We start from the raw sequence: 14727 nt of genomic DNA on the forward strand, positions 1-14727 counted from the left end.
GGTTTTGGGTTGGTGATTCATGAGTTGGAGCAGCGGCTCGTTCAACAAAAGAAAGTTGGAGCAGCGGCATCGGCAAGTAGGGACGGAAGCACATGAGAAATTTAGAGTTTAAACTTGCAGCGTGAAAATTCAAGGTCTAGCCATAATTAGTTGTGCCTAGTATAATCTTGTTGAAGACATTATTTTTGGAGTGCGGATGTTTTCCTGGGTGAAACCTATTATCTATGATCAGAGCGATGACGATGTTTGTGCAATGTTCTCTTTTTTGAGGTGTCACTTTTGGAGAAGACGGATCTCTAGTGCTATCTGGTGGTGTTTGGGCCGCTTCTACAACGAATAGATCACTGTAGCTGGACTTTTTTTTTCCCCCCCGCTTTTAGCTGTGTGTATTCGTATTGCCATTAAAGCACTACATTGTTTATGTAATTGGTATCTCCAACTCTCCATGATATTAATATATATTTCTTTTACATAAAAATATCTGCAAAATACAAACGCCCGACGAGCGGATATCGTGATATGGGACGGAGCTGATATCCTTGGTTGTCCAAATGCGCGTCCATCCCAGCATCAACCCTCAAAGTGACCAGGTCAATTACGTGGTGAGCTGGGCTGCTGGTGTAGCTTCTTCCACAAACACAAGGTACGGGCGTACGGCGGTAGCAAAACGACGGTTCAAGTACAATTATCCGGCCCTGACACTTAATCGAGCTTTGCATCTGTCTATCAATATAGTGTAGCTAGTTGATGGAACCTTCCACGGTGGTACACATGGATCGATGCTAGACTACGTCTCAGTTTCTCTAAAACGAGGCTTCAAAGGTAATTGTGCGCGCATAACCATGTTGTTCACCCCGAACAGTCCGATCTTCATAATGACATAACTATAGAACCATTATTGTCAGGTACAACCAATAAAGGCGAAGGGTAGACTTAGGTTTTCATCGTAGAAACATAGACACGGAGCTTAAAAAGCACCACCAAGCTAGAACGAAGTCATCCCCTGTCGCCGCCCACGTGCCGATCTGCTGCAATTCACCAATCGTCCGTCTCACATTCATCATGTGCACGGTTTTGCAACCATATGCACACAATGATCAGCGGATACTCTCCGGGACAGCCACAGGCGGAAAGGCAATCTCGACTCAACATGAGCATGCGAGATAAAACCGTTGGAGCCTAACCGATCTTCAAGCACGACCACCTTAACTTCCCACGTCAACACCTTGTAATAGGGGCCAAGAGGTGCCGATTTTTCGAAGATGGCAACAATATGTGGTTGCTAAACACCACATACCCGGGCACACAACCTTCTATGGCGCCGGTGATGCATCCACAACCAGGGTGCATGTCGTGGCAGATCAGGATGAATGGGGTGACGTCCTTGGGCAGCACAAGCATACCAAGGTCTTGCGACGGTGCCACAAGGCCCGACAGAGCTGACGCATCACCGCTAAGAACCAGAAGCTTTTGCAACGGCATGCCTAGTTTATATTGGATGGGATCGCCGATGCGATCTTGGGTCACCAGATGGGAAAGGAGAAGCAACGGGCGCCACAATTGTCGCCCACTTTCTTGCTCACCGGCCTCATCACCGTCTTCCACCATTCCACCGCCCTATCAACTGATGTTATTCAAACCAGAACTGCTGGTCCTTACCTGCACACCACCACCGCGATTACCTGATGCCCAACCGAATGATGTACGAGGATGTGCGCCTCGAGCACCGATCACGGCACCCCCCCTTGCGATCGACGCGAACGCCAACACCTAGCAATAAGCAGGGATGCCACCCATCTTCCTTGCTCTACCGCTTGAGTACAGTCGAATTCCCCCTCCCCTTTGCGAGTAGGGCCTGCCGCCACCGCGGACGGAGCGGCAACAGCGGCGGAGGGGAGGGACATGGGAAAGGACCTGATGATGCTAGGGTGTCTTCCCCTGGATCGCCTTAGAGGGGACGAAAGAGGGATGTTCAACGGACCTAGGAACGGCCGAAATAGGTGATGTAACTTATGCGTCATGGATCGAACAACCAAACGAATAAACAATTAACAAAAGCAGCTGAATACTATATATAATAATCATGCCTAACAAAACTCCCATATCTAATTGTGGATTCATACTAGCTTGCAGCACTCATGCAGTCATGCTGCAACCATGCACTCATGAGATGGGCCATGCATGTATACAGCCAAGATGTCCAGCAAGGCAGCATGGCTGTACGTGCGCATCAGTGTGCTGTTCCATTATTGAGACCAATGGATCGGTCGATCGAGGGGAAATATAAATAAAAACATAAGCTCAATTTCTAGCTCAAAAATACTAATCATGGAATATGGGGGGCTAGCTGCTCTTCCCTGACGCACTGATTAATTAGTTAGATGTTAGATGCGTGAGTACTGGTTAAGAATCTAGATAAGGCCAGGACGACACACGCTCACACACACATGAGTGATCGATCTTGATTAGGGGCTCGGTCGCTAGATTTAATACTCTGGCACCTCACCAAACGGTGACCATTATTCTTCTCGGCCACCTTGTCGAGACCTCTCCTTATATGCGTCCTCGATCGTCACATCACGCCACGAACAGAGATATCTTCTACAGGGAGTTAACAAGAAGAAGCGCCTAGGCAGGCAGCAACTCTGAGCTGAGTCAATGGGGAACAGCCTGAGGTGCTGCCTGGCGTGCATGCTGCCCTGCGGCGCGCTGGACCTGGTCCGGATCGTGCACCTGAGCGGTCGCGTCGACGAGTACGGCAGGGCCGTGTCCGCCGGCGAGGTCCTGGCGGCACACCCGGACCACGTGCTCAGCAGGCCCTGCGCGTCCACGAGGCAGCAGGGGGTGCCGCGGATCGTGATCATCGTGTCGCCGGAGGCCGAGCTCGAGCGCGGCGAGATCTACTTCCTCATCCCGGCGGCATCCGTGCCTGCCGATGCCAAGAAGAAGACGAAGAGGACGAGTGCCGGCTCGGCTGAGGAGGAACGGAGACGACACCGGCAGCACGTCCGCAGCAAATCGGAAGGCAGCGCGGCCGCGGACGCAGACGTCGAGGGTCGGTTGGGATTGAGGTCGCCGGAGACGAACAGGAAGGAGCAGCACCGCCGGCGCATGAGCACCGGTAGCCACGCCGCGTCGTGGCACCCGCACCTCTCACGCATCGCTGAGGACCCAGCTTCATCGATCGAGCTCTAGCTCCCTGTCGTGCCGGTGCCCGTACACGCACGGCCGGTGTCTTTTTGCATGTATGATGTCAATTACTCAATTTCCTCCTATCTTATTCTGTGATCTCCCGGTAAATATTCTTCTTCCGTGTCTCACATTTTTTTGTTTTGTTTTATCTTTCCCCAAGTGTACATTTGATTCAAGTGTAATGCTTGTGTAAACTGGGCGCAACGCTGTGAGTCTGTGACTGTGACTTATTTCTTTTTGAATTTTGAATTTTGTGGCTTGTGATTTCTCGCCCGTTTAGCAGCGAAAATGGGAGCGCAGGGCAGGAAAATGCCTCGTACCAAATTGTGTTTGTCTAGATTCCAATTCCGCTTAATTTTGATAATTTGAATTGCTTCGTCTTTTCCACATCATGCATAAATGTTGAATTTTTTGTTGTAGTTGGAAGTGTTGTATCTGTTGTTTCTTTTAGATCTTTGCTTTTTCTCGGATACGACTTGAAGTTTATGTGAGGGATGTTAAGTTCTCCTGTTTTACCTTCACAACATTTTGCGAAGCAAGCATCCCCTTGCTACCTATTTTGATGCCTTTGCCTCTCTTATTCTAGCCTTGGTATTACCATGTTGTATAGTCTAGCTTCCTATCCTCTTAGATATCATGCAGCCATGATATAGCCTTTACCTTCCACATCCTACTAAACATATTTATTGTTTACTTTGTCGGTCTTGCAAGTCGTAGTTGCATGTTTGGCCTTGTTTGTTCCCGAGTCTTGTTATCTTCATTAGATTTTACGGAACGCATCACTTGTTCTACCTGAAAAAGATAAGTTGTTGGAGATGATCATGATTTCATTTCATGTTTCTCCACTAAATTTGCTTTTGGAATAATAACTTATAAGAAGCATCCATAGGTAAACCGCCGCAAAATCTTATTTGCGCTCACTTGTGGCCCCTATGACCTCAGTTCTTGTTATATGTTCTATGCTAAGGGCACGAACCACACGTGAGTATGTTTATGCATCTCCTCTCGGCCACTCCTTGAATGTACGGCCTCATCCAGAGGCCGGACCTACTTTGGGGCTTTCAATCGTTCTCCTTGCCTGTGTGCATATTTTCGTATGTTATGATCATACTTGTTATTATTGACGAAGTGGAGATGCCATGTACTTTTTGTGTCTTATATAACCTTGCCAGGTGTTTTTTTTTTCAATTACAACACCGTGTAGAATAGCGTGCTAAGAGACAACACCTTGTGAAAAGGGGCTTGGAAAAACTGAATTCGGTTCAAACAATGCTAGCACAGCATAAAGCTTTTGTGTTCTAAAATATGCAGTATACTGCCCGTGTCATGAAATTCCATGGTTTCTCTCCTCGCATCACATACTCGAACGAGAGACCAACTAACCCATAATCGTCAAAACCCTCCTCCTGATCGAGGGGAGAAAATTACAAAAACAACCATCACAATTCATGACATTGTGAAAAAACCAGCGGTTTTTCAAAAATTTCGCAAATAACCACCAATATTGGTTGACAATCGTGTCAACCAACAATGATCGGCCGAATTATCCATGCTAATAGTCTTTATAACCGGTCAGGTACATTGTTATTGCTCATGTGGCACTAGATGAGGGTTAAAGGCCACTGTTAGATAGTACTCCTTTCTTATTTATTTTCATTTTTTCAATCTTTTATTTACACCCTGCCCATCGCATCTTGTCGCGCGGGGGGAGATGTGTGACCGTGGTCGGCCATGGTGGCGTTGCACGGGAGCTGGGAAAGTGTAGGAGAGTCATCCGGAGCTAGATGGATTCATGGATCCACCTGCGAGGCCAAGCGTGAACCCAGGTTAGGTCGTCGGCTCTCCCAACCCACCCCACCGGATATTGTACCCCACATCGCCGACTACCGCACAACCACCTTGTCGTTGGCCACCGCAAAAGGTCAAGCTAGACGTGGCACTGCTTTCCTTCGATGCATGGAGTGGGAGGCCCACCGCTATTAAGATCAAGGAGGGGTGTGGATCGATGTCCGCTTCTCCGTTGTCTCGTGGTCCAACCGACGTGGCGTGCGATAATGGTTGACTAGGCTGCAAGCTAGCAACACGCTGGAGGTGGTTGGGAAAGATGCTGGAGCTCGAGGTGGCATCGTCTGGGGGAATACGAACTTCCGGCGCCGAGAAAGGATGTGCGCCTCGAGTTGAACGTGGATAGATATTGTGCAGGTATTAATGGGGGTGGGGACCGTGGGTTGCGGGGTCGTTGGGGGCAGCCGGTGACAGGGTATCAACTTGTCAATGCCTATGGATTGTAGGCTAGGGTTTAGTTAGAAGTAGAGGGCAAGTAGATCTCGAAGGTTTCAGCCGAAAAGTACTCGACGATTATGAAAACTAGGGTTTGTAACAATGATTCGATTGCCTCTTCGTCCCTCGACTCCCCTTTATATAGGAGGCGGAGCCGAGGGCTTCGTTTTGTACAAGCTACGGAGTCCGGGACGGTTTCTAACTCATCCCGCCGTATTTACAAATAACACTTCCTATTACAATTCTAACTTTCCTTAATACATCTTGGGCTCCCGAATCTTCTTATTCTTCGGATATTGGGCCTTCAGTAAACCCCGGGTACTAATTTCGGCAGGCCCATTTGGGATGCCTATGTCAGTAGCCCCCGAGATTTTGCTTGAATCGTAGAGTCAAGGAAAATCTCCACTGTTTATTTTTATTCGAGAGCTTTAACTTTTTTATATTTCTTCACATGAAATTCTATATTGTACAGTGGATAATGGTAGTTGGGGCTAGTTCATCCGACGGGTCAGGTACTAGTTAACCGCTCTAGTGGCAATCCGCAAAAACCTACTTCAAGACCACGTCCCCGGACATGATCTCGGGATACTGGTGTAAACTTCGACGAGTGCCGCTTAAGGTCTTACCATTCCGTCGAGTCCCGGCCAAATTTATCGAGTACCTAACGCGTCCGTTAGGATTTTTCTTCGTATCCGTTGATACGGATAAAAGTAGCAGAGCGCAGTTTTCGGCGATGCCACGCCCGGCAGAACGGATCCGGGTCTTACCTTCGCAAATTTGCGGCATTCAGAAATTGATCGCAACTTTGGCGTTCTGAGAATATATTGTCGAGTGCTTTTCCGGCTGTTGGAATGGCACATTTCATCGAGTCAAATATGACTTATATTGCTCTCCCGATGGGAGTATATGTAGAGTTAATTATAACTCGAAATATACTCTCTTGCTTTTCTATCCTTTTTTTTTTAATTTCATCGGGTACGCGAACAGCGTTCCCGATGGGAGTAGCCCCCGAGGCTACAGCCAAGGACTTGTGCTTGGTTGTAGGCTCAACATGTTAGTCCACCTTGTCGCCATATTGTCATTATTTCCCAATATGATGTCTCTTTTTTTTTTTATCTTTCGGGTGCGCGAACAGCGCTCCCGATGGGAGTAGCCCCCGAGGCTACAGCCAAGGACTTGTGCTTGGTTGTAGGCTCCCGCAATTTCTATATTGCCATACTCGAAATTTTTCTTTTTATCGAAGTAGCCCCCGAGCATTTGGGCAAAAACTTGTATTTGATCAAAAGCTCCCGAAGTATTTAATAACTTCTCGTGTCGCCAATCTTCTTTTATTTTTCTTGTCGGCATGCTTCCCTTAATCAAATTTACTTTATCTCTGTTAGTAGTCGTGGTTTTCTGCCTTGTAGGTCCATTGCTTCCACCACGTTGACACGTCGTGTAAGTGGGGGACACACGTCCTCCGCTTTTCTCGGCGTACGTACGATAACGCCTATCTCAGTAAAAATACCTTTTTACCCTTTTATCTAGAAGATCTTTTTTCACCACACGATTTCTTCATCCAACGGTGCATTGCTTCACCCGATTCTTATATAAACCTTTCTTCAACCTCCGTTCACTCCTTCGCTTCCGCCGCCCATCTGTTCCTCTTTGCAAAAACTTCACCTGCGCCCAACTCTCTCTGATCTTCCGCAACCACGAACATTGCTTTTTCCATTGCCATTGATGCCACCGCGCACGCGACTCACTCGCCACAACACTCCAGAGTCCAAGATGGCCGCCGAAGATCTTGAGTGGGAGAGATCTAAAATCTCCAACCAGGATGCCAACACGCTGAAGAGGCTTGGCCTGATGAAGAAAGAAGACGCCATCCGCTTTCCCAGCGAAGAAAGCTACCCCAACCCTCCAATGGAGTACCGGGTTAGTTTCGTTGATCACCTCATCCGCGGCCTTTCGGCCCCAATTCACGATTTCCTCCGCGGCCTTCTTTTTGTTTACGGGATTCAACTGCACCAGTTGACCCCCAATTCCATCCTTCACATTTCCATTTTTATCACACTGTGCGAATGCTTCCTTGGAATTCCTCCTAATTGGGCTCTGTGGAAACGCATTTTCTGCCTCCGCCGCAATGGCTCCCACAACGCCACCTATAACATAGGCGGCGTTGTTATCTATGTCCGAACTGATGTTGATTATTTCGACGTCAAGTTTCCTGATTCTGTCCAAGGATGGCGCAAAAAATGGCTCTACATTCATGAAGAAAGTGCCAACTCTGTGGAACACAACATAATCCCTTTCGACGGAAGTGCCAAAATTCAGCGCCGCCGTTCTCGGGACACTGAAGCTTCCGAAGAAGAGAAAAGGCGACGAAGCACTTATGTCTCGTATTCATCAACTTCAAAATACTCGAGGCAAAGAACTATCCGGTGTTCAAATCACTGCCTACTTCCTTAGGATTAGAGTGCAGCCTCTTCAGGCTCGCAAAAATCCCCTTTGGACGTATTCTGGTGAAAACGACGCCAATAGAATCTCCAGTGATCTTTCTGCAAAGGACTTGGAGAAATTGATTCGAAGAGTTTCTCGCCTAGCCAAGAAGGATCCTATTCCCTCCTCTTGTCGAGTGGAACCATACAGCGCCGCCAATCCTCTTCCCGAGGTATTTTGTCTTCTCGAGTTTCTGTCTTGTTCCGAACTTTCCCTGCATCTCACTGTATTGGTATCTCTCTAATTTTTCTTTTGTCGCTATTTTCTTGCAAACCATCCTACTATGGCTTCCCTTCCTCCTCTTCCTGAGGATGGAGAAGTCGAAGAACAAGCTATCGTTGCCGAAGACACCCAAGGTTCTTCTATTCCTGAAAGTGAAGTCGCAGGTTCTCACAAATCTACGGCTTCCCATGAAAAAGAAGTTGAATCTGAAGCCAGCGAGTCGACGCAATCCCTTCCTCCTCGCTGTTTCCCCAAGGAACAAAAGGAAAAGGAATGATGCCGAGGATTCTGGCACTTCTAAGGCTGAAAAAGTTGTTCCTTCTCATCCGAAGGCAACTTATGATCCTTATATTGAATCCCTCGTCAGCTCGTAAGTCATCTTTATTTCTCCCTATTTCTGTACTCGAGATGTTTATCTTGTCTTGCTTTTTATGCTGCCGATTTTTGATCAACAGTGATGACGAGGAAGAAGTACCAACTGTTGACGTGGCTCCTCGGACAAGCACGTCACATACTGTACTTGCCTCAGACACGCTAGTTGAAGGAGAAGAATCCTCGCCTCCTCAACAAAACGTCGTCACCACAACTCCGCCAGCAAGCCCCCTTGCTCCTTCACCAAAAAGGACAAGGGTTGAAACGATTGTTGAACCTGCCCCTCAATTGGGCAGCTCGTCGACTCTGCTCTTAGATGATGTAAGTTTGTCGATATCTATATTTCTTCTATTTTGTTTTTTCACGCCTTCACTCTCTTTTTCATGCCGATGTTTCTTTTTCTGTATTCTTCTTTAACAGCCCATGATCAAAGAGCTTCTCCGCATCGGATCCCAATTTATTGGGTACCGTGAATATGCTAGCAGAGCCGAAGGTAACAACTTTTATACTTGCCATTTTTTCTTGACTTTTTACTCCTGTTGCTTGTCGCGGTTTTTGATCTTTCTACTCTTTTTTTTTATATCTCGACAGAAAAACTTGCAGAGGCCAACAAACGTGCCGACGCACTTGCTCAAAAACTTGAGCAAAGTGAGGCGGCTCGCAAGAAAGCCGAACTTGTTGCTAACGAAGCCAAAGCCGAGGCTGATGAAGCCAAAGCAAAAGCTGCTAGTGTTGAGGAACTGCAGAAAAAACTTGAGGATACTGCATCTGCCTTAAACGAGCACAAAGCTGCACAAGCTTCTCATGAACAGGGGATCCTCAAGCGCCTGAAATCACAAAGTCGACGCACTTTCAGTAATATTATTGATCCCTTCTATTTTTATGAGAGCCGCTGTTTCTTGTTGTTTGACCAACGTTTTGTTTCCTTGGCAGATCAAACAAACCAAGATTTTGATCTGGAGAATCCTGTCGATGACCCTCTCATTGACGCACTTTCCTATCTGGAGCTGCATGGGTCCGAAATTCGTGAAGGCGTGGCCAATGCTAATGCAGGATTGTCGGCGCTGTTCCCCTACTTCTTCCCGAAGAAAGAGGAGCCTCCGACTTTCCTTGCCCTTGCCAAGATGTTCAATTCATCAGAAGACCTTGGACTGAAGATGCGCCAAGAGAATATGAAAATTGCTGTCGAAAGTACTGTTGCTCTGGTTGCTGACAGCCAACAGACTGTTGATTGGACGAAAGTTGGCGACATCGAGCAGATAGAGCAATCAAGATGGAGGTCCCTGATTAAGGCAGCCAAGCCCAACACGAAGAAAATCTTGGCTTATCTCGGGATCAAACCAGCTTCGACTCCTAGCTCATCAAGGCCGGAGGTCTAGTTGCATGCTTCTTTATTTTTCTTTCTTTCTCTTTTGCTCTTGTCGCCAAAGTAGTTATTTGGCGACACGTACTTCATTAACTCCACTGTAAGGCCTTTGTAATTATTCCGAAAGATTAATGAAAACTCTATCTTTTGCGTGTTGATTGATGTTGTCTTGCTTTGTTAAATTTCAGTTGGTATTTGATAACTATACTCCATCTTCCGCTCCTTCCAATGTTTCGCCTTCTTCTTCTCACCCAAGGAGACCTCTTGCTGATGCTGCACCTGTCGAAGATTCCTTGCCGCGAGAATTGGATGAACTTCGGCAGCAACTTCAGTATGCGAAGAAGCAAACACTTGTGATGATGGAAAAATCTCGCAAGTCATCTGAAACCGAAGAAGTTGCACTTCAGCAAGCTCGTGAGGCCGTGGCTGCCAAGGAAATCGCTGCTTCCGAGGCTGAAAAGGCGACTACTCGAGAAAATTTCATGCTCGAGTTGATGAATGAAGCTAGTGCGGATATGTCGGGTATGCTTGTTTCAACCTCAATATCTTCCGTCTTCCTGCTATGTCTCTTAAAAATTTTCTGCTCCGTTGTTTTGATAGGTTCCTTTACTGATGCTGCTGCCGAAGAAGAGAGGGTAAATACTAGGACGAACCTCCTCGTTAATCTTTCCCTTGATCATGGTTCTTTGTTTTGGGCTACCCCAGAGAGGACCCGCCAGATTGTCAGATTTCAGGATCACGCTTCTCAAACTCGCGACTTCCTTGACTTCTGTACCAAGACCCTGTCCATGGTTTATAATTCCATGTTTCCTCAGAACGTTCAACCAAAGGTTCTTCCCGAGTTAATGGAGAAATTCAAGGATGCCCACAGGATCCATGATTTTGTGAAAGCTCAACTGGTAGCTGGCGCCAGATTTGCTCTTATCATGCTTCAGATCTGCCACTCAAATCTTGACCTGACCCAAGTTGTTGCGAAAGTCCATCAGAAGGTAAAGCGCCGAAGAGTTGGTGTTGATCGAATTAACACGAAAGTTTCGCCTGTAGCCGAAGAAATGATTGAAGACCTTCTTCGGATGGATGCCGACTTTTTTGCCGATGGTCATTATGCTGACTTTCTTGGCATCGCTCCTGAAGAAAACAGAATTACCCTTGACGACATACTGAATCAGGACTAATTATTTTCTTTTTGTAGATAACTCTTCTTTGTAACCCATGACTGTGATTATATTGTGAAGCAATCATTATATTTCTATATTTATCTAGCCCCCGAGTGTTTCGGTGGCTATTTACTCGTATTTGTATATTGCGAAGTTTTGAACCAAGGCATTTATGTAATATGTATCTATTGCGAATATCAGCCCCCCGAGCTTCTTTATTGAGTACTATTTTGTATTTTGATTGACTCACGAGGTATTTTAATACCAAGGCAAGGCTTTTCTTTTTCGATGAACTATATTGAAATTCGTCGGGTCAGAGACTTTGAACATGTCGATAAAGAAAATTTATATTGACACTATCTTTATTATATTGCAGCACCGCGAGCCCGCCTCATTAAAAACCTTTCCCGGCCCCACTCGGTGCCCCGAAAAAGGAAAAGAGCGCGTCTGAAAACTCGCGGGCGTTTCAGTACATTGAAGTTTTACAAGGACTATATTTCGACTCTAGGCGTAGAACCGCCGGAGTTGCGCCACGTTCCAGGGGTTTTGCTCCTCCACCCCTGTCTTCTTGTCCTTTATCCCGTATGCTCCTCCTCCGATTACTTCCGTGACAATGTAAGGGCCAAGCCATGGTGACTCGAGTTTTTCATGACTTTTTTGCGTGAGCCGAAGAACTAGGTCTCCCACTCGAAAAGATCTTGGCCGCAAGCGTCGACTGTGGTAATTCTTCAAGTCCTGTTGGTATTTGGTTACCCTTGATAGTACCTCGTCTCGAGCTTCGTCGAGTGCGTCGATGTCGTCTTCCAATGCTATCTTGGAAGTTTCTTCATTATACTCTGTGACTCTGGGGGAGTCGTGCTCTATTTCTATTGGTAGTACTGCCTCTGCTCCATGGACCAGGAAAAATGGTGTCTCCTGTGTCGCTGTATTTGGTGTTGTTCGGATGCTCCACAACACACTTGGTAGTTCTTCTGGCCAGGTATGTCGAGCTTTTTCCAGTGGTCCTAACAGTCGTTTCTTGATGCCATTGCGAGATGATGCCATTGGCTTTCTCGACTTGCCCATTGGTTTGAGGATGTGCAATCGACGCGAAGTGCAACTTGATACCCACTTCTTCGCAATAATCTTTGAATTCGTGGGATGTGAAGTTACCGCCATTGTCCGTGATGATGCTTCGTGAGGCACTCCAAATCGAAGACGAGTCCTTTTATGAATTTTATCGCGGATGCTCCATCTCGGTGAATTTATCGGCTTCGCTTCTATCCACTTTGTAAATTTGTCGACAGCTACTAACATGTACTCCTTTCCTCCTGGCCAGGATTTGTGTAACTTACCCACCATATCAAGTCCCCATTGTGCAAAGGGCCATGACAATGGTATTGGTGTTAGTTCTGCTGCTGGAGAGTGGGGTTTTGCGGCAAACCTTTGACACGCGTCGCAAGTTCTTACTATTTCCTTGGCGTCCTCGATTGCTGTCAACCAGTAGAATCCTGCCCGAAAGACCTTGGCTGCAATAGCTCGACTACTTGCGTGGTGGCCACATATTCCTTCGTGTACATCCTTCAAAATTATTCTTCCTTCTTCGGGTGTGACACATCTTTGCAGGACGCCTGAAATACTTCGCTTATACAATTCTCCTTTGACCACCGTGAAAGCTTTGGAGCGTCGAATTACTCGCCTTGCCTCAAGCCGGATCATCGGGTATTTCTTTCCCGAGGATGTACGATATGTACGTCCGCATCCATGGTATCTCGTATCACCATGACCAGGTCCTGATCTTCTTCTTCTTCTTCTTGCTTTTCCTTGGTAGCCCCCGAGGGTTTCTTCTCCTTCTTTTTTGATTTTGTCGATTTGGTGGATCTCTCTGTTATCTCTTCCCGGAATACACTCGGCGGGACTGCAAGGCATTGCGACCCGATGTTTGCAAGAACGTCGGCTTCATCGTTGCTCAATCTACTAATATGATTTACTTCGCATCCATCGAACAACTTCTCGAGCTCGTTGTATACTTCCTTGTATGCCATCATGCTATCATTGACTGCATCACATTGGTTCATAACTTGCTGAGCCACCAATTGTGAGTCGCCAAAGATTTTTAGTCGAGTTGCACCGCAAGCTTTCGCCATCTTCATCCCGTGTATGAGAGCCTCATATTCTGCTTCATTGTTAGATGCGTTGGGGAACGTCATCCGAAGGATGTACTTCAACTTGTCGCCTTCAGGTGATATAAGTACTACTCCTGCGCCAGCCCCTTTTAGTCTTTTGGACCCATCAAAGTTCATGGTCCAGGTTCTCGACAAGTCTGGAGGTCCTGTGTTTTGCAACTCCATCCACTCGCGATGAAGTCCGGCGGAACTTGCGACTTGATTGCTTTTCTTTTTCATACGTGATGTCCCGAGGGGAAAGTTCTATTCCCCAAAGGGAGACACGACCCGTAGCTTCTGGGTTGTTTAGTATATTTGACAAGGGAGCTTCATTGACCACTATGATCGGGTGTGCCGAAAAATAATGGCGCAATTTGCGTGCTGTTGTGAACACTCCATATGCTAGCTTTTGGTACTGAGGGTACCTTTGTTTTGAGGGCGATAAAACTTCGCTGATGAAGTATACTGGCCTCTGCACGCCGTGAAGTTTTCATTCTTCTTCTCTTTCGACAACTAGCACCGTGCTCACCACTTGGGGCGTGGCTGCAATATACAACAGGAGAGGTTCCTTTTCCTTCGGCGCCACCAGAATTGGTGGTGTCGAGATTGTGCGCTTCAATTCCTCGAAGGCTCTATCGGCCTCTTCGTTCCACTGGAATTTATCTCCTTGCTTTATTAGAGCGTAAAATGGTAACGCTTTTTCTCCCAACCTCGGCGACGAATCCGCTCAAAGTCGCGACTCGCCCGGTTAGTCTGTCGTATTTCTTTCAACTTTGTTGGCTTCCTCATTGTTATGATAGCTTGTATTTTGTTGGGATTTGCTTCAATCCCTCTTGCTGACTCTAGAAATCCTAGAAGTTCTCCTGCTGGGACGCCAAAGGAACACTTCGTCGGGTTCAGCTTGAGGCAGAATTTGTGGAGGTTGTCGAAGGTTTCCTTGAGATCCTCGATCAGTGTTGCCCCCTCTTTTGACGTTATGACGACATCGTCGATGTACACTTGCACGTTTTTCCCGATCTGTGTCGCCAAACACTTCTGCATCATCCTCTGATATGTTGCTCCCGCGTTTTTTAAACCGAAAGGCATTGTTCTGTAACAGAACACGCCGTAAGGTGTTATGAACGCTGTTTTGGCCTCGTCTTCCTCTTTCAATCTGATATGGTTATAACCAGAGTATGCGTCCAGGAAGGAAAGACGTTCACATCCAGCCGTAGAGTCGATAATTTGATCGATCCTCGGGAGGGGGAAGTGATCCTTTGGACAATGTTTATTGAGACACGTAAAGTCGACGCACATGCGAAGGACTGTCGCGTGTTTCTCCGTCACCATCACTGGGTTAGCTACCCATGTGGCTTCTGTAGATATCTCTTTGATAAAACCAGCTTCCTCCAGTCGATTTACTTCTGATAGCATAGCTTTGCGGTTTGGTTCCGAAAAACGCCGCAAAGGTTGTTTTATTGGTCTCGCTAATGGATCCAAGTTTAGGTGGTGCTCGGCAAGTTCCCTGGGTACT

General features: G+C 46.9%; 1 protein-coding gene across 1 annotated transcript; it reads left to right on the forward strand.

Annotated features, from left to right (window-relative positions):
* Positions 1 to 2658: 2658 nt before the first annotated feature.
* LOC124664679 lies at positions 2659 to 3195 on the forward strand. The gene has a single exon (XM_047202142.1). It carries the CDS (start codon positions 2659 to 2661, stop codon positions 3193 to 3195), a length of 537 nt encoding a protein of 178 aa, XP_047058098.1.
* The last annotated feature ends 11532 nt before the right edge of the window (positions 3196 to 14727 follow it).

This window comes from Lolium rigidum, chromosome 6 (assembly GCF_022539505.1).
Source record: "Lolium rigidum isolate FL_2022 chromosome 6, APGP_CSIRO_Lrig_0.1, whole genome shotgun sequence".
NCBI classification, from domain to species: domain Eukaryota; kingdom Viridiplantae; phylum Streptophyta; class Magnoliopsida; order Poales; family Poaceae; genus Lolium; species Lolium rigidum.

Bases quoted from the DNA above. Each gene is read 5' to 3' on its own strand.
- LOC124664679 (XM_047202142.1), top strand. From the start codon at position 2,659: ATGGGGAACAGCCTGAGGTGCTGCCTGGCGTGCATGCTGCCCTGCGGC.